Genomic DNA, 27509 nt, shown 5'->3' on the forward strand with positions numbered 1-27509 from the left:
ATTTATACTCTTAAAAATTATTGAAGACTCAAAGAGCTTTTGTTAATGTGAAGTATCTTATTGATATTTACCATATTAAAATTGGGAAATTAAAAAATATTCCCTAATTCACTCAAAAATAAACCCATTAAATGTTATAAGTAACACTTTTTTCCAAAGTAACTATTTTTTGTAAAACTACAAAATTAAGAAGAGTGTATTACTTTGCATTTTGGTAATTATTGTTAATGTCTGACTTACTAAAAGATTGCTAGATTATCGTATTTGCTTCTGCAGTTAGTCTGTTGCAATCTGTTGTTTTTGTTGAAGTGTATAAAGAAAATTCTGCCTCATACAGCTATGTAACTGGAAAAGGAAGGAGTATTTTAGTAGTCTTTCCAGATAATCATTGATATTTTTCTTTGATACTACACCAAAACTCAACATGTGGTAGTTTTTTAAAGGTTAGTTGCAATATAAAATTGGAAATATGAATTTTTCATACTTGGTTACATTAAAATCCATTTGTCTTTCTTGTAATTTGCATGGATGTTTCACTCAAGTACAATTTGTATAATCATTGGTTATTTGGAAAAATATTGGTTCACCAAGTATGCGAATCTTTCAGATATTGACACACAATGAAATATGAAATACAAAATCAAAAATTCACACTTACTAATATCACCCCTAGTTGCATGAGGGATGTCTTTAAGTTTTGGGGAGCTACTTAAGCTCATAGTGACAGATGCTGGTTTTCCAAAATTCTAATTTTAATTTGAAAGCTCAGATTTTATCGTTGATGACAAATAACTGTCAGTTGTTTTCCTTAAAGTGACCAGCTTACTTTGTTCATGTTCAAGAAAACATCTACCAAGTACCCAAGCCAAAATAACCATAATTTATCATTTATTTTTTCCAGTAAACATGCTATTCCATGAAAAAAGCAAGTAGTTCATTTTATAATTTAAACTATATAGCACAAGCGCTTTTTCTCGGGGTTAACATGGTACTTCAGTAGTCAGCAGTAGTGCTTTATGTGTACTTACTATTTTAGGACACAGAATATTAAAAAGCCATGTACTCAGGGTCAATATTTAATAAAAGTAATCATTTTTACAGCTATTTTAAGGACATATTCTTAAATGAAGCTGGCTTTTTTTTTTTAAATCCATGACTACTGGTAATAGGTACCCTTACCTTGAGTTCTGGTAGAGATGGAAGTTTGACCCACTGTTGCTTTTGCACCATTAATACAAATGTTAACACAGAGAAGGTGGCAAATAATGTCTCAGTATTACTAGGAAAGTAGTTTTCATATTAGGGTCTTGCTGGGACTTGATGCCATAGGCCAGTGGTTCTCCAAGCTTGGTCCCCTGACCAGCAGCATTCACATCTCTTGGGAACTTGTTAGAAATGCAAACACCTGGGCCCTGCCCTAGCCCTGCAGTGTCCGGTACTCTGGGCTGGGGCTGGGCTCTCTTTCAGCTAGCCCTCTGGGGGACTGAGAGTATCATTGCTTAATTTCAGAAAGGTTGCTCTGAGTGCCTTCTGGAAGGGGGATGAGATGGAGAAGTTAGGGACAGAGTCTTTCAGTGTCGGTAGAGGATGTGATGCGGCCTGGACTTCGGGCAGTAGGAAGGAATACAGAATGGATTTGCTAGAGATAGATTCTCTAGGACTGTATTGCTACTAGACAACTTAAAGCCAAGAAAACAGCTGTGCTTTGCTCTGTGACCTTCCAGTAACCAGGGACGGAGGGGTTTTAAAGGCCCTTGCTGCTTTGTGTCTTCAGGGAATATCTTTTACTGATAGTGAAGAAAATCAATCCAGATAACTTGCCTGAGCCTCTTGAGTCTCCTTTTTGAGGATGTCTGCTTAAACAGTGACCCTGGCCTCTGCAGGGGTAAAGTCGCACACTCAGGGCCCAGAGTATTAGTACGGTGTGGTGCAGAAGAATGGCAGTAATGATTGCAGTCAGATATGCCCAGCCACTGGCAAATTTAATACAGTGGTACAGCGCAGTCAACCCCCTTGTGTTGTGTTGTCTTGAAGTTGGTAAGGCGTATCCTTTTACTATTGCATTTTATCAATCAATGCAGTCAGTAACTCCATTTGATAGATGTAAGTGTAAAGATGGGTGTCCAACTGCAATTTCAGCAATTATTTTGTGAGAACCTTCATTTTTCAGTATTTTAAAGTTCTTTTATTTTATATCCTTTTTTGTTTTACAGATTGTAAGACTCCAGGGCCTTCTAGCCGTGAATAATCTGATGGTTCCTGAAGTGACTAGGCAAACAGATGCTTCTCGTGCCAGTTGAAGAATGTGTGTCTATGTATATTTAAAACCTTCTTTCTACACATACACATTTACACAGGAAGACAGGCTCATTCTTGTGTACACTTGAGAGTTTTACAACTGTTGAAAATTAATTTAAGAATCACATTGAGCAACTCGACACCACTGGGCTCAGGAGCCTGGGGAGAAAAATACATCACTTGTGGCCAGTTTTCCGTACGGTCTTCACGGGTAAAGAAAGTCTGCAAAAAGAAGAAAAAAAATTTGCACAGATTAAGCCTCAAAAATACCTCTCCAGTTTAAAGAAGGAACGAAGTGAGAAGGTGACTGAGAAAGAAGCGTGATTTGAAACGTTGCAGTGGGATCGTGCAGTGCTTTCTGCACTTTTGTTTTTCAGTTGGTTTGGTGATTTGGACAGACTTTAAAATTCTGGACTTAAAAGTAACTCTTACGGTGGTTATGGCCGGAGGAAAGCAAGTTCAGGTGTGATGGACAAGTTTGAACAATGGACTGATTCCTTTGCTTATTTTAGTTAACTGTATTCAAGAAATTTTAATTTATTATTTCTCATTTCCTCTCCTGCAACTATAGGATAGTATCTTAAAAGAGCAATTGAAACAGATAATTACAAAATAAATATCAAGGAAAATCCAAACAAAGCTACCTTTTCCCTGGACTACAGGTGTGGTGTTTGGAGACAGTCTCTGAATGTGCACACAAGAGAAAGCACCCACCAGCAACACATGATCACTCTCCAGGGGAATAGTGAGGGGAGAATCTGACTCTGGCTTGTGTTTTTGTTTTAAGAGATTATCTTCCCTGTTGAGTCCAAGAAGACTTGCCTTTGAGAGAAAGATTACTTGATGGACTTAATTCTGAGATTAGTTTTTTTCATCAAGATGAAAAAATACTGATCTTTAGGATAGAAAAGGGGAAAAATAATTAGGGGAGTGAGAAAGGAGACAGGCAGAAGAAACAGAAACCTGCAGCGTGGCTCTGTTCTGTCAGCAAGAGGCTTTAGGACTCACCCGAGGCAAATGCTGGGACCACTTTAAGAGCATCAGAACATCCTGCCTCTGTTGCGTGAAGGGACTTTCTTTCTAGCCTTTATGGCACTGAGGGGTGCTTTGGCTGGCGGAGGAGTGGTCCGATGGAGCCCTGCGTTCCCCGGGGACACAGGGCCAAGCTTTGAGGTGGGGTGCTTCTGGTTCTGAACAGCAGAGAAAGAGTCTTCTTTTCTTCCTAAAATTTGGACTGTTGTCTGCACAAACTCTGGTCTGTTTTGCACGGTTTGTGTGCCTTTTTTTCCCTTTATGCAATCTTTTTCAGCTTTAGCGGCAGAAATTTGTCTAGTTCAGAAAACATATTAGAGGGTGGCTTCAGAAGAAAGATGATCTTGTGTGTTCTTTGTCTGCATCTGAACTTTTGAGGAAGAAATTCCAGCTAGAGGGATTCTTAAAGCCTTAAGTTACTTGAAATCTATGTATTTGCAACCCTTTGTCTCTGGAATCATATTACACTAAACTGGAATCTCAGGCTGAATGAGAATAACCAAGTTGAATAAAAAGAAGAAAACTCTGTTTCTTGATCACCACTTACTAACGATGCTCTTTCTCCAAAGGATCAGCACGTTCTTCCTCTAAGGACTTGAAAATAAAAATGGACCCCATTTTTTTAAGCATTACCTTTTCTTAGCAGACTGCCATCCATCTTTTATAGAGGAATTTTTTCACTATGCATTTGGTGGATCTTTATAAAACACTGACCTTCTAATTAGATTCAGGTCAGTCTTAATTAAAGGGGGAAAAAACGCAAGCCAACCACAAAAATAAATAAACCAATGAAAGAAATTGGTTTAAATTTCTCAGCGTTGAGCATTGCTTTTTAAGTAAAACAGTTCGTTGAAGAAAAGTATGTATGCAGCGGTGGAACATGGGCCTGTGCTTTGCAGCGACTCCAACATCCTCTGCCTGTCCTGGAAAGGGCGCGTCCCCAAGAGCGAGAAGGAGAAGCCAGTGTGCAGGAGGCGCTACTACGAGGAAGGCTGGCTGGCCACGGGCAATGGGCGCGGAGTGGTCGGGGTGACTTTCACCTCCAGCCACTGCCGCAGGGACAGGAGTACTCCACAGAGGATAAACTTCAACCTGAGGGGCCACAATAGTGAGGTGAGCTGTGGTTTTGCTTCACTTTTTGTCTGGCCACTTCCAGTGGTCTTTTTGAGCCCCCCCATGGACACGAAACTTCCTTTGCTTCAGTTTCTTCGGCTTGCTGCTGAGTGAGACTTTCATGCCATGAGTTCTGTCTCCTGTGCTCCAGTGAAAAGATGCTAAGGCAGGCAGAGTTCAGGGAGGGTGTCCCTCCCTCAGGGGGTCATTTTCCCCCCACCCCTGCTTTCCTCTTCCTGTTGTCACTGCCTCTGTGGATGGGGCCAGGCAGTGGGAGGATGCCCAGCAGTAGGGAGGCCAGGGTGCTTTCTGACCAGAGTGGGAAGTTGGAATAGACGATACTAACTAACCTGTCATGCTCCAAATCTCCGTGGCAAAGAGCTGCCCCCGCTGCGTGTAAGACTGGTGGTGTGAAAAATGAAAACGGTGCCCAATTCCCCTTGCACAGTTAACATCTGCATTTCTTTGGTGATATTTTAACACCTGGCTTGTATTTCTTGTACTTGGAAGTGAAAGAAGTCATTAATTGGACAAGAGCCATAGTTTTTCACATCTGTAGGGTATATTGTATTGAGGTTATTATGTTGTGTATTTATACATGTAGATTTCTCTGGGCTTCTAAAACATGAACAGTGGCATTATCTATGAAATTCATTCAACCAACATGTATTGGATAATGCATGGTAGGCACTGTGTTTAAAAGAAGAGCGCGGTTGATGATTTTTGCAAAGGTATGCTTGTATAGTACCTTGACAATATTCATGTTTCACTGTTTACTAGCTTATTTGGTGTTTTCTTATGAGGAATCCATGACTTTTTCAGGCACCTTAAAATGTCATTATATGGTAATTGAATAGCTGTTGTAAAGGAGCAAGAATATTTTTGAAGCATATGTCTTAGTTCATTGGGATTGTTATTAAAAAAAATGCCATGAACTGGGTGGCTTATAAATAATAAAAATTTATTTCTCACCATTCTGGAGGCTGAAAGTCCGAGATTAGGGTGCCAGCATGGCAGGGTTCTAGTAAAGGCCGTCTTCTGGATTGGACACGATGACTTCTCCTTGAGCACAAGTGTCTCTCTGGGTCCTCTTATGAGGGCACTCACTATTCCCACTCATGAGGGCTCTGCATACTATTAGTTTGTTCATTTTAATTGATGTTAGTTTTCCACTGAGGGAAGATGCCACAGTTTTTTTATTCTCCTGTTGATGGGCATTTGGATTGCTGCCAGCTGTTGGCTATTATGACTAATGCTGCTGTGAACACTTGTGTGCATGTCTTTGTGTGGACCTCCTGTGCGTACATAAGGTGGAGTTTCTACGTCATAGTGTTACCATGCATTTAGGATTAGTAGAAATTGCCATTTTTCCAAAGTGGTGGTTCCATTTTATATACCTCTGTCAATGTGTGAAAGTTTTACTTATAAAGCCAGGAGTATTTTGAGATTCTTTTTTCCAGCCTGAGTTTAATTTACTAAGAAATTTCTTTTGAATTTGAACTTTTTCTATTTCAAAAGCAGTGGTTTTATGCAAGGAGTTATTTTACAGATGCTTCTAAACGTAATAACAAAGGGTATATACATACAGACACACATGTATACATATGTGTCTGTACTCATGAAGTCAATCCTCTCTTAAAAGATATTTTTTGTTGGTATGTAACGAGTTAGCAAAGACTTTGGTGGCTTAAAACATCACCCATTTCTGGTCTCACAGTTTTGTTCCTGGTGTGGTGTATCTGGGGCCTCTGCTCAAGGTTGGGAAACATGGTGCCAGCTGAGACTGTGAGTTCCTCTGAGGCTCGGGCCCTCTTCCAAGCTCATTCAGATTGTTGGCAGAAATCAGTGCCTTATGGTTGCAGGACTGAGGCCCTTGAGCCCTAGAGGCCTTCACCACTCCCTGCCGTGTGGCTCTATCCACAGCATGCAGTTTGCTTCTTCAAGGCCAGCAGGAGAGCATCTGCTGTAGCTTCAAAACCTTTTTGATTTTCCTTCTCTGAAAAAGGGCTCTGCTGAGGAGTCTATGCTCACCTCCACTCCAAGGAAAGGGATTCCATAGAGTGTGCACACCAGGGGATGTGATTTTAGAATTCTTCCTACCACAAAAGAGAGGATTATAACATGGACAGTGATCTGGCTGTTTCACTATTGAAACTATTTTGTATGATTTTTGCAGTTGGCATTTTTACTTTTAGTTATTTGTATTCTTCATATTAGAATATGTTCCATTTATTGAGTGCCTGCCAAGTAGAGTGACCAACTGTCCTGATTTCCCAGGATGTGGGACTGTCAGTGCTGAAACCAGGGAAGTCCCAGGCAAACTGAGATGGTTGGTCATCTTACTGCTCAGTGCCCAACTTGGTATCAGGCATCTTCCAGCCTAATTAGCACTGGTTCACAGCAGACTCGTGGGCTGGTATCATTATTTCCATTTTACAGATAAGAAAACTCAGGCTTATAGATGTTAAACAGCTTGCCTAAATTCATGGAATTTGTATGGGGAAGAGCTGAACTTGATTCCAGAGTGCTACTATTTTCCTTCAACTTATCTTTATATTCTTAAAACTTGTGTTAAATGCGAGTCCACAATTGCTTATCTCCAATTGCGAGATCTAAGGGCTTTGAAAATGGAAAGTTTTTGTATAGCTGATTGAATGACAAGACTTGACCTGAACTGACGTGAAGCCACTAGTTGTCTTCATCCTATCACTTCATCTGCAGAAATACTTATGTTTTATTATGAGGAAGTTGGATAATTAATAGGATCTGCCTTGTTATTACTTTTCTAAAATTTAAACAATTCTGAATTTTAAAACTTATCTGTCTGCAAGGGTTTTTGAATCAGGGATTATGAACTTGTATCTTTATTTAAAGAAATCATGAAAGAAAACCTCAGGTTTTATTTTTATTTTTTCATTTCCAGGAAGAATAACATTAACTCATCTTTGTCTGTTGCTTAGTTACCTTGGCTTCACTCCTCTTCTAGCACAATGAGCAAAAATCCCTTTGTCCCCACCAGACATGCCTTAAGAACTCTATTGAAGAACTGTCGCTACAAGATTTCGATTATATTTCTGGCCATAGAACATAAGCAAATTGCAGATGTCAGATCTAGTAATCTGCTAATCTCACAACTGAATTAAAAAGGAAAAAAAGATAATTTATTTACAGGTAATATGTAAAACCTGTTTTATATTATGTAGTATTTAACAAATGTTATTTCTTAACATTTTTTAAATTATTAATTTATTCAGTTAGATAAATTGAATCTGAAATTAAATACTGTTAATAAACATTTGTGTCTAGCCTTCTAGACTAGTTTGCCATTCTTATGTGTTCTGTTGTTACGAATTTGCAGTAAAATGGTGTCAGGTATATTTGCTAGAGTGAAACATGTAGTAGGGCAATTCTTAACCTGTAATAAATAGCTTCACATTTGGTAAATATGCTAATGATTCTAGTCAGGTGGTCAAAATATGTCCCCCTGAAAGCACCTCATAAAACAAAACAAAAAAGAACCACTACCACAAAAAACAAATAACTGACCAAACCAACTTTTCCTAAATTAACTTTACGTGGCTTTTGTGGCCAGAAGAAAAATATCCTTTTGCCAGTATCTCTCCTGAAACCTTCGATAGCAGTGTTGTGGGAGAGGGATAGTTGTGTGCTTTATCTACTGAAATTCCAGGGAGAAATCTTCGTGACTGGTTGAGAAGTGATGCTTTCTTATTTGCCCTTTCACTGTAAAGTATGGCAATGAGTCAGTCATTTAATGAAGATGAGTCTTTTCTTTTAAAAGAGTCTTCAATAGGTGGGCATGTACGTCATGCAGAATGATTATTATGTTCCAGAATGAAGATTATTTCAGAAAATAATTTGGAAATGTCTTCTAGAAAACAATTTCTTATAGATGTCATGCAAATTAGTCAAGGTTAGTACTGATTTTTGTTTAAGGGGATTGCTTTAAGAGTAGATAAGCACTCATGTGTGTTTGGAATTAGTTTCGTTATAGGGACACATCGCTGTGGGCAGTGATCGTGCCTGAATTGTTGGATTCGGTGATGGCTCCTCTGAGATCCTCTGTTTGATGCCCCCCTGCCTCTTTCTACACTGTACTGCCCTGGTTGCACTGATAATGTTTCACTGTGGTTACCTGCCTGCATGGTTTGGTAAAACTTATTGGAAAATCTGTCTATACTTTCAGTCTTAACTTCCTCACTTCCATTGTTTAGAATGTCATTCACTTTTTAAAAATTTTCTTTAACTCTTTAGCCCACTTCAGTATGGTTTCTTTCCCTGCCACTCCACGGAGATGGTTCCCTTTCCAGTGACCTCACATTGCTAAACCCTCAGGTCTCTACTGCATCGATGTCTCGGCAACACAGTGGGGTTGAAATGTTGTCTTCTCTCACTGTCCAGGACACCAGGCTCTCCTGGTTCTCCTGTTACTCTTCTGGCCTCTACTCTCCACCCCCCTCTGCTGGCTCTGCCTTTTAAATGTGAGAGGGTGCCAGGCATGCACGGTCTTCCTAGGTTCTCTCTCTAAGCTGGCTTTAAATCCACCTGTATGCCGATGACTCCCAAATTTGTATCTGCCTGCCATCTTCCTCTAGTTATAGGACTCCATTCTCCAGCTTGATATATGAGATGCGAAACTGGACATCAGTCAGGAGGCCTCTCGGACTGTAAGTCCCCCAGACAGAACAGATCTCGTTTCCCCTGCCCCTTCAGCCGCTAAGCCGGTCCCACCCTCTATCATCTCCATTTCAGTAGACGGCCCCAAGTCAGTCAAGCTCAGAAATCTCTCTGGGCTCCCCTTGTCCCCATATCCTTTTATTAGCAAGACCTCCCGCTGTATCTGACCTCAAAGTCATACCTGAAACAGGCCCCTGTTCTCCTCCTTCACCCATGCCTCTCGCAAGCCTCCTTGTACATTGCTTCACTTAAACTATACCACTTAGCCGTTGTGGAGGACTCTGCTTAACAATGTAGATTATTTCTTAAGTGTTTAAGTGTTGTTATAACATTCTAAAAAATTTACTTCTGAGGTACTTTAGTTATCTTTTCTCTCTCCTAAAAACACTATATGACGCATGTCACAATTCCAAAAAGCATGGGAATTTCTAGATTACTGGAAAGATTTCCCTTGCAGTTGAATCGTAGGTTTATGTCATGCTCTGTGGTGATGCTGAGGACCCTCCTGGTACCTTTCTCTGGCTCCCCCTCCTTTCGAGAAGGCCCAGAGCCACTGTGGCCTGCTCAGACAGCCTCTGTGTTGCATCACTGTGCATAACGTTGGCCAACTTCCTTAAACTTAGGAGAGATTTGAAAATCACATTTGATTTTCAAACATTTATGTAGTATTTAACATAGTTAACAATCTACACACTAATTCTAATGAGAAAATTTGGCTCATTTGGATTAAAACCAGCAAAAACTCACTGCAAATCTTTTATCTTCCTTATAAATTCTTCGTAAGAAGTGACTTTTAGTAATTTGTGATTATCAGCTTTGGTATTATAACGATGGATGTAATGGAGGACTGTTTTATTCCTTTAGTGATGGCCTGTTCTTTTTCCCTTTCTGTTCTTGTTTTTCCATATCTTAATTCCAAGAAGTTCTAGCTCTACCACTTTACTAGCTAGTATGGTCCTGTCCACGTCATTCAGTTCATTAGTTTACTCACCATGAAATTGAAATAATGATTCCTTCTTTCAGAGTTGTGAGAATCTGTGTTTTTGAAAGGGCTTTGAAAATGGTGGAAGTGCCATGTGTATGTAAATTGAGATATTAGAGTATCTTACACCTGTATAGTTACTATCTTCTTATTTCCAGTCCTGTGATACCACCGAGTACCTAGAAATTGTTACTTTTCTCTCTTATGAGGCCAGAGACAGTGTTTCTTGACTTTTGTTTCTCAGTTTAGTTTTGAAAATACATATGTGTTCAGCAGATGTTTATTGCGTGCCTATTGTGTGCTAGGTGCTGTGTGTGCTTGCCACTGTGGGACAAGAGAAATCCCGGGTCACGCCTCATGGAATCTCCAGTCTGGCAGTGAAGGTGAGGGGTGTGTACCTCAGTTTCCCCCATTTGCTTTTCATTTCAGTACAGAAAGAAAGCTTTGGGATGTTCAAGAAGTTAAGGAAGAGGCTTACCAGAGATTTTGTGGTGAAGATGACCTTTGAATTGGGCCTTGAGAAATTATTAGAATTTAGATAGTATTTTTGTCAGGGATGCAAGAAGATTAAGCCACATTCAGGCTTCAGAGAAACATTTCTCTCTTCTGTGAGATAAGAAGGGCACCGTGTTCCCCAGCCCCAGTCTGAGCATGTGACTGTACTTACCTCATCAGAGTTCCAGGCATCTGCAGGAAAATGCTGTAGGGGCCGGGCTGATAAGGACAAGGACCTATATTCGTTTTTTCTTGCCCTGGAGCAAATCGTCCTTGTTGGATAGGCAGTGATGTTCTTTGCACCTTTTGACTGTACTGTGAAATGTTTGTGGTTTGAAATGGGGATTTTTATCCATTCGAGCATTCTGTACTTTGATTAATTTCAGTGGTAGATGGCTTAACCAGGGTGCTGCCTTAATAATTTGATTTATGCAAGTGCTCAGATATGACTGTTTCTGTGCTTAAGTATTCAGTGTGTGGTTGTAGTCAAGTGTGAAAAGTTATATAATCATGTGTTCATGACCTGAGTTAAAGATAATTCATTAGTGACTTTTGCATTGATGACTCACTTTATGTGGCTCTGCAGGTAAAGCAACCATCTGTCTTTATTTATGTGAGCATATCTTAGCATGCTAAGTGACCATATCTGTCTTGTTTCCTTTCTAGGTATTAGCTTTAAGTATTCCATCTTAGGAGGTCTGCCTCACTCACTTAGGTACATTGAATCCAGAGAGGGTGTAGTCAGTGGAGAAAAGCCATCATTAGGATCATCTACAGGTGGTAATAGGGGCGTGAGAAGCTCAGGGCTACATTGTTGAATATTTGTGGCTTTGGTAATATGACCAGCAGATTTCAAAACTGTACAGTATTTGAGATATGAATTGCAAAATCACAGCGCCTTTCCTATATGGTAAGTCCTCACTTAATGTGATCAGTAAGTTCTTGGAAACTGCGACTTTAAGGAAATGGAAGACTGCACGCCATAGTAACTCTACTCTTATTTATATCACTTAGCCTATAGTAAAACTGGTTTCATTATACAGTTCATCGTTTTGCTTAAAGTCGTAGTTTCCAAGAACCTCTCAACAATGTTAAATGAGGACTTTCTGTACTCTTTGCAGATAAACTTACTGTATTGAGTGAAATGTATAATGGCAACTTACCTAATTTTATATCCTGGAAAGGGATTTAAACCAATAAAATGTACCTACTAGAATTTGGTGGATGTTCCATTTTTATCTGCCAGCTTTATTATTAAAGATTTCCTAAGTGGGAAAAACTGAATGAAAGGATCTTCATAATGAGGCTGGGAGAATGGAGCAGTCTGTGAATGAAGTAAAGTAGATATTTTAGAAATTTATTTTTAAATTCCCTGAATATAGCCATAGTTAACTTCATTTTCCTGGCAAGTCTGTCTTCTTTTTTTAGACCAGGCCTGAAGAAATGGGTGGTAGCTATTGTGCTAGGCTGATCTACAGAGCTTTGTAATATGTCAGAGGATGAAGTACCATGGACCAGAGTGGTCAGTGAAACTTCCTGGGGCAGTCAGGGCATGAGCTGGACCTTGAAGTTCATTTTGGTTCCATAAAACATTTAAAAGCTCATGCTAGGATAGACACTGCTGGGCTTTGGCTCTACAGTGATGAAAAAGGAATTGTTCCTGCCCGGTGACCTCTGCATCAGAGGACAGATATTGTTTGCATGTCAATGATGTTGTTACTGCTGATGACAATTGCCATATATATATGCCCATGTTTTTTATTTTCATTATTTTGTTTGACACTCTCTACAGCTTTGTATTATTATCGTTGCTATACAGTTGAAGAATCTTGAGATTCAGAGATGTTACAGAAATTGTCCCAGGTTGCATAGCTAGATGATGGCAGACCTGGGATTTGAATTCATGTCTGTATGTTTTTCCATCTATGAGACACTGCTTCAAAAAGATGAAGGGAGGAGGCATCATTATGGGCAGAGAAACAGCGCTGTGAATGACTGTGGCATGTGTTTTGGATATGGAGGAGTTTGGCGAAGTGCTGGAGAGTAGTGGAAAGCAAAGCAAGATGGGCAGGTGGGATCAGACATAAACAGTCATGATAAAAACAATAGTAATAAATGTTTGTGGGATGCAAGAAGGTAATGCCTTTGGTTTGGGTTGTATTCCAACTATTAGAATACTACTATATTCAAATAGAAGTGTTGAAAAAGAATCAAATGGGAATATAAAAATTATTATTTGTTTCAGTTCATTTATCAGCCAATGTAGATAACTGAGAGTTGATAGCATTGACTATATTTATTAATAATCTAAACATCAGTCACCATGATACTATGATAGTGTATGAATAAGCCTAACTACTTAAATGTAGCCAATTATTATAGAGTGAAGGTATTTGAGAAACAGCTCTTTTAAATGTGTATTATAAATTCTCATTTTGAACAAGGAACTTTTCTATCAAAGAGGCAGAAATGAGATTGCTGCTTTATATTTAGGTCAGAATTTCGTTTCACCTAAACTGGCTTATCTATTTTTATATCAAAGCTCAGTAGTGTAGATTAATTTTAATTTTTTTACAGTAATACACATGGGTAAATGCTAATAATGAAAACTAGACATATTCTAACTAACGTCTTCTTCCCACCTACCTCTTGGCTACTCACCAGAGGCTCATATTATCATCTTTTTTTATGAACCAGTTTTAGAATTTTGTCTATTAACTTCATTCCCATTTTGGTAGGTGGAGATTTAGTTCTTTCTTCTTACTCATTTAACCCAGCTTTGTCACACTACCTAGTCATCTTATTATTGCTTTATCACAATAATTGGGTAATTTATTACTCAGTGTTAACCTTATTTTAACTATGTCACTATTGTTCTCAGATGAGCCAGATTATATTTCCTTTATTATACAACCCTTTTTCCCCCATGATAAAAGTTGTCTTTTCCCCCTAGTGTTTAGTTTCTTTATCTGTTGCAAAATCTTCCTACATCTTTGTTACAGTTCCACACATTCAAACCAATTTGATGGTTTATCAGTTCTGTTTTGAAGATCTTCATCTGGGAGTCCTTTCTCCTCTTACTGCTCCCTGGGTTGGTTGCTGAGTGGGCCTGCTGCCCAGCTGACTTCCTAAACTTCCTTTTATCACCACCTTAGGAATTCCATTTGCCCCTTGCTTTTGCCAGAGCACCTGTTTTTTTGGATTTGTGTCTTTGTCTTTCTTGGTTTAACTCCTTTTTGTTGGAGCATAATTACCTGTATCTTCCTAAGAGAGAATTCGTAAGTCATATGTTTTAAGACTTTGTATTTCTAAAAATATCTTAACTCTACCTTCACTGTTGATTGATAGTTTGGCTAAGTATAGATTTCTAGGTAGGTTCCTTCAGAATTTTGTCTTCACACTTCCAGAGTTGCTGTTGAGAAGCATAGTAGTTGAGAGTTTAATTTAAATCCTAGCTCTATCACTTAGTAGTGTCATGACTTTAAGTACGAGGAGACTTCAAAAAGTTCATAGAAAAATGGATTTAAAAGATAAAAATAAAAAATATAAACTTGATTTTCTCAACATAAGTTCCATTAACATCAAGACACTTTTGTAAGTGATGATACCAGCCATTTAGTCCATCCCTGAAGAACCGTGGATCCTAGGAGTTTAACCATGTCATTGTAGTCTATTTTACTTTGTTAACTGAAGAAAAATGGGTGCCCTTTAAATATTTTTTTAGGATTAGGAAACAAAAGTCAGAAGAAGCCAAATCAGGACTGTAAGGTGGATGCCTAAGGATTTCCCATCAAACCTCTTACAAAATTGCCCTTGTTTGATGAGAGGAATGAGCAGGAACATTGTCTTGGTGGAGAAAGATTCTTTGGTGAAGCTGTTTCGGGCATTTTTCTGCTAAAGCTTTGGCTAACTTTCTCAAAACAGATGATAAGCAGATGTTATTGTTCTGTGGCCTTCCAGAAAGTCAACAAGCAAAATGCTTTGAGTATCTCCAAAAACCATTGCCATGACATTTGCTCTTGACTGGTTTGCTTTTGCTTTGACCAGACCACTTCTGCCTCTTGGTAGCCATTGCTTGGATTGCGCTTTGTCTTCAGGATCATACTGGTAAAGCCATGTTTCAGCTCCTGTTACAATCCTTTGAAGAAATGCTTCAGGATCTTGATCTCACTTGTTTAAAATTTGCATTGAAAGCTCTGCCCTTGACTGCAGCTGATTTGGACGCAACAGTTTTGGTACTCATCCAGTGGAAAATTTGCTCAACTTTAATTTTTCATTCAGAATTGTGTAAGCTGAATCAGTTGAGATGTCTGTGGTGTTGGCTATTATTTCTGCTATTAATTGTCAAACCTCTTCAATTAGGGCATGAACAAGATTGATTTTTTCCTTGCAAATCGATGTGAAAGGTCTGCTGCTACAGGCTTCATCTTCAACATCATTTTGTCCCTTCTTAAAATGAGTTATCCATTTGTAAACTGCTGATTTCTTTGGGACATTGTCCCCATAAACTTTTCGTAAAGCGTCAGTGATTTCATCGTTCTTCTGCCTAAGCTTCACTGCAAGTTTGATGTTTGTTCTTGCTTCAGTTTGAGCAGAATTCGTGTTGCTGATAGTGGCTTTTTTCAAACTGATGTTTGATCCTTAATAGTGCCTCAAACTAGGTCCTGTTCATGAACCTAGACGTGTTATAACAAGTTATTATAAGTTTATTTTGGTGGGAAAAAATTTTGAAATCCATGCATACTTTTTTCATAGTATGTATTTTCCATGAACTTTTTGGAGATCCCTTTGTATATTGCTTATTAATAATATTAATATCTCTGTGCTATTGTGAAATGGGTTTATAAATAGTACTTTCTATATATAGGATATGTTATAGGATTAAATGAGTTACTGTATGTAAAGCATGTAGAACAGTGCCTGGTACATGGTGAGGGCTTTGTAAAATTGGCTGTTATTCTTCTAAATCCTTTACATGTGACTAAAAAAAAAATCTGGAAGTTTCTGCATCTACTGTTTTTCCTACGTATTCTGAAATTTTGTGATGATGTGCTTTAGTGAATGTCTTTTTTTCACTTAGTGTGGTGGACCCATTTGGTGGAAAGAATGTTCTTCTATTTCAGGACATATTTTTTACTGTTTCATTAATAATTACTCCTCACTTGCATCCTGGATTTTCTGTTTTATTTAGCTTATTAGTGAGATATTGAACCTCTTAGAATAACTTTCTGATTTTTAAAATTTTACTTGTTTGACTATCTGAGAGATTTTTCACTTTATTTTTTAAGCGTTTCTAATGAAATGTTTTTGGAAGCCATGATGTTTTTAATTTCTAATAGCTCATTCTAATCTTCTGCTCCAGTTCTTATTTTATGGATACTATATACTCTTATACCTCTCTGAGGATCCAAATTATGATTTTTTAATTTAATTTAATTTTTTCTTTTCTTTTTTGTTTTTTTAAACAAATCCTTGTGTTGAGGGCCAAATTATGGTTTTAAACAAGTTTTCTTCTCTCCCTATTAGGTCTGCTTTTTTTTGAGGTTCCTTTTTTAGAGATATGTGTAAGTATGTATAGGGTTGATTTTATTTGAATCTCCCACCCCCTCATTTTTCATATTTGATGTCTTCTTTAAATGCCTAATGATCCTTGAATATTTATTCAGATTTAAAGGTATCATACCATAAAGCTGTTTGGCACCTCTGTGTGTGTTGGGGGGGCGTTTCAGCAGGTGGGCTTTGTTGTGGAATGATCTGGGGGGAACCAGCTGTTTTGATGGAGGCCGCCAAATGTCAGCATCCAAGGATCTTTCTCTGAAGTGGTTCTGGTTTTTTAGATAAGGCACTTGCAGTCACATGCCTGCAGATTTACTCCAGTTGCCAGTGTTCTGAGAGCTGAGGGGTGTGTACACACACACGCTGGGCGAGAGCTGGTGATCGTAGAAGTCAGAGGAGGAGGAGGAGGCAGGAGTCGCTGATATTGATTGAGCACTGTGTACCAAACACCATTCTAAGTGCTTTAATTCATTTAATCCTCACATCAACTCTGCATCTTTGCGCCTGTTATCATTGCCATTTTATAGATGAGGAAACTGAGGTACAGAGAGGTTAAGTACCTTGCCCCACCTAAGACAACTCTGCTAATTGACAGAGCTGAAACAGAACCCAGGAAACCTCCAGATTCTATACTCTTGGCCACTGTGCAATTCAGCTTCTCAGAGTATCACTCCTCTTTTCAGTCCTTGTCACCATCTTTGCTGTGCCTGGGGTTCCCAGGACTAGTCTCTGTGGCTAACCTTGCCCAGAGAATAACCCTCTGCCTGGTGTTGGTGGGGGGAAAAATTGCCTGGTTATGTCTCAGATGGCTCTGGAGGAGCGTGGTGAGTGGGTGGGTGGGAGTGGGTACACGGGCTCAACTGTTCGGCGTGTAGCTTTTCTCCAGGGCCCCTGGGTTCAGCCCAGCCCGGGCTGTACCTCCCTGAGTCCCTGGAGCCTCCCGGTCCTGAGCCTTGCTAGGGTTTCTTCTCACACGCATCCCTCTGCAGCCACTCTCCTTGGTCTTCTCTGTTCCTCCATCTGTTTTCTGTCTTTAGATGTTGTGGTGTACAGGGTTATAGTTTTTGTTCCTTGGCACCCTCGAGGGTGGTGTGTGTGTTTATTTTCATGCTCCTCCTTGTTTTGAGGTGATTTCCAAGAGAAGAATCAGAATCATCTTCATTTTCAATCTTAAATCGGAAATCCCCTGTTAAGGTATTTTTAAAAGCTTAAAGACATTAAGTGTAGATTTATTTTCCTTTGAAAACAGAATATAATGGAAATATATTTTATTTAGAAAATACAATTTGTCAAAATAATGTCACTGTTCTTTTTTTCTTTAGCAAACTGTTTTAATTTTTCCCGTAATAGAAATAAATGACCATGTGTGAAAGTAACTTAGATACATGGGAAAACTGTCTTCTGGGTGCATGTTTGCTGGAGAGAATGGGAGAGGGATGTGGGCACAGGCAGTAATTTTTTTGGTAATAGCCTCATGGGGAAGCAGCTTCAAGCTGCATCTTGTCGAAATGAGAGTAGATTAGATTATTACTGAAGTCCTGGGCAAATATTTCCTTAACTATATAATCACTATTCATGATTTATTAATAGGTGCACCTATGGATTCTTGAACCAGATTGCTTGAGTTTGAACTGAGCTTTCTGTGTGACTTGGGACAAGTTACTTGCCTTCTGTATACCATGGTAGCATTTATCTGTACCAGGATGATCACATCTGCCTCCGAAAGTGGTTGTGATAACTGAAAGTTGTGATCCATAGACAATGGGCATCACAGCCTCTAAAACAGAAAAGAGCTCCTTAATAATTAGTTCCTGGTGGTGATTATTGGTCTGACTGTCATCCCTGGGTTTTTTACTTCTCTGCATTTCCTCCGGAGTCTGGAACAGTGGAGCTGTGGCCTCTCTCCTGAGGAGTGGCCTCATGATTGCTAAATACGGGAATGGAATGTGAGGTGTGAGGCAGGTGAGGATTTGCAGCAGGGTGGGAGGTGTCCCAGCTGGGAAGGGTGGATAGGTTTGAGATTCTGGGAAGCTGGGCACCTAATGTGTGTTGGTTCCTTATCTGCAATGCATGCTTGACACATCTTACTCGGGGTTCATGCATCTGCTTACTTCCACACAAGCCAGCAGAACCTGGTGTTGATCCTTCAACAGGGAGGCTTTTAGGTGTAAACACAGCAATGGATCCTTTGTGCACAGAACAGTGGGTATCGTATTTCACTAGGAAGTTTTTGTCTAGAAGTCAAAGTCATTTTTCTGGGATATGGTATAGAATGGGGTGGGGAGGGTGCGGGAAGGGAGAACGTGAGATCTGTATGGTGCAGCAGTTTGGTATTTCCAACTGGGTCCACCCACATACTTGACTCGAACGTACAAAACAAACACGCCTGTGCATTTTGCCCAAAATTATACTGCTGGGTGTTTTTATTGTACCTTCTGGCAACCTACATTTGGTTTCTTTTCCTCATTGTTGCTGTTTTAGGGAATTCTTACTGACATGTGTTGTTTTTTCCACTTGGCCTAGTTAGATTTGGTCTACTAAAATACAGAGGAAATTGTCTCTGTCCCTGGGACTTGTATTTTGAAATAGTTCTCCCATTAAAGTTCACTTCCAACCTTTCTTCTTCCTCCCTGTGTGTAATCCCTATAACAGTGTTTAAAGCAAAACCCAATTTTGTCTGTTGGGTTATTCTTCTCCTTCTTCTTAAACGTTTAGAGTTTAAGGAAGAGTTCATTAATTAGAACCTTCAAATAGAAAAACAAGTAACCTTAAAAGCACCATGGTTGTCAGTAAGGTCTACTTTGTAAATTCCTTGGTAGCAAAAATAAATGTTTAATGGCTTTGTTTTTAAGACACTATGAGTTAATGTTTAGTACTTGGGAAATCGATTCTATTCATAAGAAAACAAAAGTGTAACAACTGTCTCTCTCTCTCTCCATTCAGTTGATATTTTTCACAATTGTAGGTCTTATTTTCCCCCTCTTTAGGAAATTCACTACAGATGGCATTTCTGACTAATTAGGGAATTGCTTAAAAAACATGACCAAAGAGCTTTTTCTTGTCTCCTAGGCCTTAAAATTTTCTTTTCCCTTAATTATGCTTTAAAAATCCTAATTATCTACTTTATTTCCAGGATTGAAATCATCTTAGGGGAGTCAGGATCTGTAATGTAAATTGACATTTTCCCCTAGTAATGAAATACTTGTTTAAGAGAAAAACACTTATTTTAAAAAAAGCATTATTATATTTTAAATCAGCACTGTACAGTAGAAATATAGGATGAACCACATGTAATATTAAATTTTAGATAGTAACCACATTAAAAAGTAAAAGGAAACAGGTGAAATTAATTTTAATATATATCATATTATCCAATATGTCTAAAATGTTATTTCAACATGCAATCAATGTAGAAATTATTAGTTAGATAACTGATATTCTTTTTTTCATACTAAGTCTTTGAAATCTGGCACCTTTCAATTTGGATTAACCACATAGCAAGTGCTCCAATGTGATAGCTACTAGCTACATGTGGCTACTATTGGACCTCGTGCTTTTATGCAGTCTCTTTCTTTTTGAGGGCTGTGGCAGAGCGGCGTGCTCACCTAGAGAGCACATTAATTCAAGTCTTAGGATTTTGGCTAAAAGACATTTTAAAACTTTTTTATTTGGAAATAATTTCAGACTTGCATGAAAATTGGAGTAAAGTAAAAAGAATACTCTTTACTCAAATTCACCTATTCACTTTTTTCCCTTATTCTGTCATTTATACTCATGAATGCATGTGCGCACGCTCTCTCTCTCTCTGTCTCTCTGTCTCTCTCTCTCTCTCTGTCTCTCTCTCTCTCTCTCTCTCCCCCCCTCTCTCTCCTATATATATGGGTGTGTTTGCACCACCTCCATCATTTATATCTTGGTCTTTTACTCCAGTATACTTCAGTGTGCATTTCCTAAGAATAAGGACATTCTCTCTCGTAACCACAGTAGTACAGTTGTCAGCTTCAGGAAATTTAACATTGATTCAGTACTTAAACTACTCTCCATACTATGCTTTTGTTAATTGTCCACATAATATCCTTTGTAGCTTTTCTTTGTTCCTCTACACAGGATCCAGTTTAGGATCATGTGTTGCAATTGGTTGTTAGATATCTTCAGAGTCTTTTAGTCTGGAACAGCTCTTTAGTTTTCCTTTGTCTTTTATGACATTGACATTTTAGAAGAATACCCCTCTCCTTTTTTAACAGAATGTTTTGGGTTTGTTTGATTTTTCTTTCTTTCCCTTTTTTTTCCTTACTAAATTCAGATTCATCATTCCTAGCCAGAATACTGCATGAATGATGTGTCCTTCTCAGGGTGTCACACGTGGAGGCACATAGTATCCCTTTGCCCCTCATTGGTGATGTTAATTTTGGTCACCTGGCCAAAGGGCTGTCCATTTTCTCTATTGTGTAGTTACTGTTTTTCCCTCTAGCATTTGCTAAGCAGTCTGTGGGGAGATACTTAAAAATCATATAAATATTCTATTTCTTCTCAGAGTTGCTTCCCTAGACTTATGACCCATTGTTGATTCTTTCTTGAACCGATCTTTTCTATGATAGTGGCAAAATGATGATTTTCCAGCTCCAGTACTCCCTCCACAGAGTGTTGGCAACTGACACAGGAAAGCAAGAGCACCCTGTTCTCCCCAGTTCATCCCTCCATCCATCCATTTGCCCATCTATTATCAGTATGAACCCATGGATTTCAATGTTTTCCTCTAATGATTATTGTCCTTAATTATTTGGATCCAAATTTGCTAAAATTGTCCCAGATTTGGCTGGTGGGAGCCCCTTCAGGCTGGCTCATGGGTCCATATGATACACCCCAATTATTGGGGGTACCTCTTCACTTTCTGGCATAACAAGATGTTCTACCTCGTCTTGTACTTACCCTGCCCCAGGTCTGAAAACAGTAACTTCTCTCAGGAATGCTGTTGTTTTTAATAGGAATGGTATTAGAAACCAGTATCTGGCCTCAGATGTGCTCATCGCTACTGGGCATCTTTGCTTCTAGGCCTTTTCAGCACATTCATACGTACATACAAATATACATACACACATGCAGTAGTGGTCTGGGTCCAGTGGGAAGACAGCCACACAGTAGGTTAAACAGGGGAAGTTTAATGTAAAGAATGATTAACTGATAAGTAATTATATGTAATTATAATAAGTAATTAAAAGATATAAGGAAACTCTTTATGGCACTCTAGGGCTAAGGGAGAGGACCCAAGCAAGGATAAGCTTGGAAGGGGTTCACATCTCATTGGAGAAGGTGTGGTTCAGCCCAACATATAGCAGAGAAGTTTGTCGGCTTAGTCAGACTGGAGCTGGTCTAGAGTTGCTGGGCAAGCAATAAGTAACTCTCTGGAGTGCAGGCAGAGGAGCAGGCAATCACTAAATGGTTGTATGGTGTGCAGGGGAAGTCTGGGAGCAGAAGGCCTTCAAAGTGAATGGGCCATGCAGGGTTGAGGAGGACAGGGGATTGCAGAATGAATGACCACTCACTGTGTGACCCTCCAGGCCATAGGCAGCTGGGAGTATGGACAAGTAGCAGGATCTCTGGTTTCCATGTTGGGGCTGCTGTAGAAAGGTTGTCACTAGGTCAAAGCTGCCAGGTCACAAGAGAGACTGTGTTCTGGGCCAGTGGATGGACAGACTTTACTGGATTCTCTCATACCCACGTGGCATCCTCTAACCTCCAAGAGTCCTGGAAATTGCAGGAAGTCTCTTCTTCCTACAGTGTACCTCTAGTGCCCTCTCTTGAGAAAGCTTAACGTTGTGCTCAATTTAAAGGAGAAATGCTTAAAGGAATTCCATTGTTTATTATAGGGCATATATTGATGGGTGTGTTTGGAGCTGAGAAGGAATAAAAAACTGACACACGTACATGTGTATGTAAACACACATCATACACATATGTATGCATATATGTGTATTTTAGAAATCATGAATTTACACTAATATTTCCAATTCCAGGCCACCCCTATACCTTCCTCCATTTCATATTTATATTTTCTTCTCCCATAATACATCTAAAATGATTTCAGAATTGCTTCACCCCTACTAATATTTTTTTTTAAAAAAAACTTCTAAAAAGATGTTATAGACTGAACATTTGTGTCCTCCCAAAATTGATACGTTGAAGCCCTAACTCCTAATGTGATGATACTTGGAGATGGGGCCTTCAAGAGGTAATTAGTGCCCTTATAAGAAGACACACAAGAGAACTTGCACAAAGAAGAGGTCACGTGAGCCACAGTGAGATAGATGGTGGCCGCCTATAAATAAGGGGCCTCAGAATGAAAACTGCCTGTCAGCACCTTAATCTTGGACTTCCATCCTCCGGAACTGTATGAAATAAATTTCTGTTGTTTGAACCACCCCGCCTGTGATATTTTGTCTTCCTCAAATATGCATAATGGTATACCATTGTTTATTCAACCAATTTCTAAGTTTGAATGTTTAGGGAATTTCCTATATTTTGCAATTACAAATAATGCTGCAGTGAATAACTTGTGTATATTTTGGAGGTGTATCTTCAGGGTAAATTCTTAGAAGTGAGATTGCTACACTGAAATGTGAAGACATGTAGTTTTGTTAGATATTGCCAAACTCCTTTCCATAATGATGAATCATTTGCATTCCCACCAGCAATGTACGAGAATACCATTTGCTCTCACAGCTTCACCAACAGAGTGTATTATCAAGCTTTTACATTTTTGCTAATCTGGTAGAAGGGAAATGGTACCTCATTATGGTTTTAATTTGGATATCTCTTAAGAATAAAGTTGAACATCTTTTCAAATATTTAAGAACCATTTTTTAAATCTTATGAGTTGTCCAGTTATATCTTTCATCCATTTTTCTGTAGGATTTTTGGTCACTTTACCATCTTCAAATTTTATAAGTTCTTTGTGTATTAGTCCTTTATCTGTGACATATATTGCAAATATCTTCTTCCAGTTATTTAACTTTTGACTTTGCTTATTTTTTGCCTTGCAGAAGGTTTTTTTGTTTTTTTTAAACTTTTATCTGGTTAATTTTTTTAGTGTCTTTTATTGTGGCTGGATTTTGAGTCATAATTAGAAAGTCTTTTCCTATATGTAGGTTATAGAGGAATTCACCTGTATTTTCTTCAAGCTCAGGAAAAGATTCATAAAATAATACTGCTGGTGGCTAGGCATGGTGGCTCATGCCTGTAATCCTAGCACTTTGGGAGGTCTAGTGAGGAGGATGGCATTGAGGCCAGGCGTTCAAGATCAGGGTGGGCAACACAGTGAGACCCTGTCTCTACAAAAAATTAAAAAATTAACCAGGCATGGTGGTGTGTGCCTGTAGTCCTAACTACTCGGGAGGCTGAGACAGGAGGATCCCTTGAGCCCAGGAGACCGAGATTGAGTGAGCCATGATGACACCACTGCACTCTAGCCTGGGAACAGAGCGAGACCCTGTCTAAGAAAAAAAAAACGAAGAGGAAGAAAACTGCTGGTAAGAAAAGCAGCATATGCTCTGTACTCGTTAAGGAATCTTTCATCCATAGCTTCCTTACACCAGGACAAATACTAATTAAGCACTCTTAGAGTTGCCAGGCAGTTCGTTTTTAAACTTCTTCTAGAAATAGTTAAAGAACAGAGAGATTACCATTCAGGTATAGTTAGAATTTCATTTAGTGACAGAATTAGGAATACAAGTCATTTTTTTAAAAAAACTCTGATTTCTTGGTTTGTTTTGGACTAGTCCCTAAGACCAATCCACTCTGAGATTCTTGTCCATTAAATGGATCATTTTGTTTAAGGTGTTTTCTTCCTCATTTCTTAGAACATTTTGCTCAGAATGCAGTCCAAGTCTCATCAGTGTCTTAGAGCTCTGTCCATTTTGTCACAGGACTGAGGTTATTTGGAAAGAAAGGTTACAAGCCATAAAACTTCTTAGCCTGTTCTTCCTGACACAGTCTGAGGAGGGGGACAGCGAATACATCTATGTGTGAAGCGGGTGGGGACTGAGAAAGAGGTCTTCAAATACCTTTCTGCTGCGACTTGTGTGAAGGGCCCCCCGCCGGTACTGAGCTCCCCCAAAACCCAGAGGCTGGGAGAGAGCAGGTTCCCTTTGTTACTGAATACTTGAAAATAATACTGTAGTGGTTCGTTTGTTTTGTTTAATAGATATATAATAAAGACAGGGATCAGGGAGCAATGAGTTAATGCCAAGCCATCATCTCTTAAAAATTCCCTGCAGTGATGTATGTGGGACGATAGGGAGGAGGCTTGGGCTCTGGTCCAGCTGTGGTAGTCACTGATGTGCGGCTTTCCATCAGCTACCTTCTGCCTTTAATGCTCTTAATCTTGAAAATGATGGGGTCTTAAGAACTCTTCCAGCTCTAAGGTCCTATATTCTTCTAGTTTCTTCTGTTTCCTACTTTTAGTGTATTTGTTATAGTTCCAAAACTGCTAAACACCTTTGAGTCTTCTTTTCTTTTAAAAAAAAAACATTTACTTCCTTCTAAAAATTTTGTTTTTGAGTACTCTGAGTCTTAAGAGTATTGGTCAGATAAGTTGATTGATGTTGAGTGTACTTGACCGTTTGTCATTTCTACTTGAGTGTGTGCTCCATGGGAGTAGTGACTTGGCTTTGGCACCTTAAAATAAAAGATAAATAGTGTATTTCTTCTTGTAGTCACTTAGTTCCAGAAGGAAAAATCAGTTCCAGGGCTTTAGTGACATTGAGGTAGGCCTTACTATTTCAGCTTTATTATCACATAGACCAGTGACTTGACTTTGTTTCATGGCTCTAAATCGTACCCTTCCACAACTGTGGCCAGAGGTCATGAGGGTGCAGAAAGGATTGGGTGAAAGTGTGACTTGGTCTTCAGGGATCCATCCCTGTGACTTGAAAAACAACTCAAAATATGGTAATGAATTCATACTGAACCCTTGTTCAGTATTATTCCCCCCACCCCAGCTTATGTTCTGCTGTTGCACTTGTATAATGGGATTTCCTTCATGTCTGAAGAAGGGGAATTTAATTATTAAGAAGAAAATCCATTCTCAGCCGGTATGACATTTATTAGGAACATTTGGCCCTGTTGTTGAGTAGCTATCTTATTTTTCTTATGTGGAAAAAGAGCCAATTAAATTTTTAAAGATGTGACCCAGAGCCAGATGTTCTTTTGAGGTAGCCTACATCTCTTTTGTAATGATCAAAAGTACAGAACAAATCATGTTGCCACATGACAGTTGACGGGTATCATAGACTTAGCTTAATCTGGAAGGAAATGCCAAGCCTTTCATGTGGTCTGAAATTCATTTAAGTTGCATAGATTTATAATAACTACTATAAATGGAAGGCTTCTTTTCTGCAATAGATTTATTCCTGGAAAGTCAACTTTTCATGTTTTTTCCTGGTAAAGATGAATTGTGGTAATTGTTCTACTGTTACATATTTTTTATTTTTAAAAATGCTATGTAAAATATTTTTGACCCCACGTTCATTCAACTCATTTGAAAAAAATATTAAGCATCTTCCATGTGTTACTAACCACACTAAGTACCATGATGGTTAGAGGGGTGAATACGGTGAACACAATTTTATTAATTATAATCTATTTGGTTGCCAACACAGAAAAGCCACTCAAATTGGCTTAAACAATTAATAAAAGGAATATATTGGCTCACAGAACTAAAAACATCCAGAGGATATCAGGTTTGAGCCATGGCTTGAGCTGTTCGGACCTGGTACCTCTCCACTCTGCTTCTGGGTGTGGGCTTTATTCTCAGGCTGGCTCTTTCAGCGTGGTTGCTCTTGGCTGCCTCAGGCTGATTGTCTCCCAATTCTCGCTCCAATGAAAAGAGAGAGCCTCATTTTGCCTCCAATAAAAGTGCTGCTCTTGACTGTTATTCTGTGGAGTTAGTCATGTGCCCACCCCTAAACCAGTCACTGTAACCCAAAGGGGGCAATGCACTGCCTGGCCAGGCCTGAGCCGCACACACCCTGAGCAGGGGTGGCTGTCTTGGGGCTCAGGTTGTCCCTGTGCAAGCCCGTGGCTGAGAGTAGGGAACGGCGGTTGCCAGAGGGAACATGGGGGATCTGCACTAGAAGCTGGGAGTGAATGGAGTGAGTGTCAGAAATAACCATCGTCTACTCTGCAGCCTCTGCCCTCACACAGCCCACAGCCTAGTGGAGGAAGGCGGAATTTAGACGGCAGTAACAACAGAGGGTGGTGGCGCATTGATAGAGAAAATGCAGGCTGCCTTGGGAGCACCTGACAGGAGCTCCTCCATACAAATCATACTTTCAAGTGTAATGGATAACAGCTATCAAAAACAGACATTTAAAATGATAGGTTTAAAGGAAACATAATTTGGTGAACACGATATTGCAGTTAAACCCAATTTTGGACGTTCTTGTGCAGTGCACTTGTTGAAGTGCATGGCTCACTCCACACCTGCTGCCTCATTCTGGGCCAGGTCTGTCCTAGAAGAGGCGTGAACTGCTCCAAAGCTAGGCAGTGACCATTTCATCTCTGCATCCCCTGGAGAATTTAGCATCATACGTTTCTGTGTAACAGAGGCTGGTTTAGTATTTGTGACACTGAACAAGCCACATTATGTTGCACCTTTGGTGGAGACTAGAGAGGCTGGAAGGTGAACTGGGCCCGGGGAACTGAATCCTACTCTGGGGCAGAGCCAGGACCAGAGAGGGACCAGGTGGGATTGGGAGTCACAGGTGGGATGGGTACTTTGGAGGTGAAGGATGATCACAGAACATTTTCTAAACCTGGCTTTTGAGAAAGGCCTTGACTATAACAAAGATTCTTCCTGGCTCTGGGGAACATTGCCTCGCTTTGTCTTCAGGACTCCTTTCCTTTGAGTCCCTGCTGATTGCTCTCCCATGCAGGCGTAAGCCCTCCTGGGTGGGCGGGCCTTCCCCATGCCTGCATGTGGAACTGAGTCCCCAGAGCAGTCATGGAGCTCAGGGAACACGAATACAGGGGCAAGGTGAGCTTAGTGTGCATGGATCTGCTCGTGAGAGGTGAGTCAAGCTTACTATGTGGGCAGGAGGGCATATTTGGGAATCTGTAATTTCATTTGGTGGAGTATACAGTAATCTTGATAATTTGTGACTAATCAGAATACATTTTTCGGGAAAGAATTTTATCAGAATTTTTTTATAATTAGCCATTAAAATAAACCTGAAACAGTAGTATAGGCATTCAGATTATAGGGCTGCTCCTAACTTTTGAGTCATTCATGTTTACTGAATTAAGTCCCCATTAATTTAGTTTTATTTTCTTACATAACATT

General features: G+C 39.4%; 1 protein-coding gene across 2 annotated transcripts in view; it reads left to right on the plus strand.

Annotated features, from left to right (window-relative positions):
- The first annotated feature begins 2824 nt into the window (after positions 1-2824).
- TULP4 (tubby like protein 4) overlaps positions 2825-27509 on the plus strand; it is a 158604-nt gene continuing 133919 nt past the window's right edge. Inside the window, exon 1 of one of the 2 annotated variants that reach the window (XM_012646853.1) lies at positions 2825-4443. In XM_012646853.1, the coding sequence (XP_012502307.1) occupies positions 4192-4443 (252 nt within the window). In that variant the 5' untranslated portion in view covers positions 2825-4191. The remainder of the gene's footprint in view (positions 4444-27509) is intronic. The other variant, XM_012646852.1, reaches the window with a different exon arrangement.

Source organism: Propithecus coquereli, unplaced genomic scaffold, assembly GCF_000956105.1.
Source record: "Propithecus coquereli isolate 6110/MARCELLA unplaced genomic scaffold, Pcoq_1.0 Scaffold25, whole genome shotgun sequence".
In the NCBI taxonomy this organism is placed as follows: domain Eukaryota; kingdom Metazoa; phylum Chordata; class Mammalia; order Primates; family Indriidae; genus Propithecus; species Propithecus coquereli.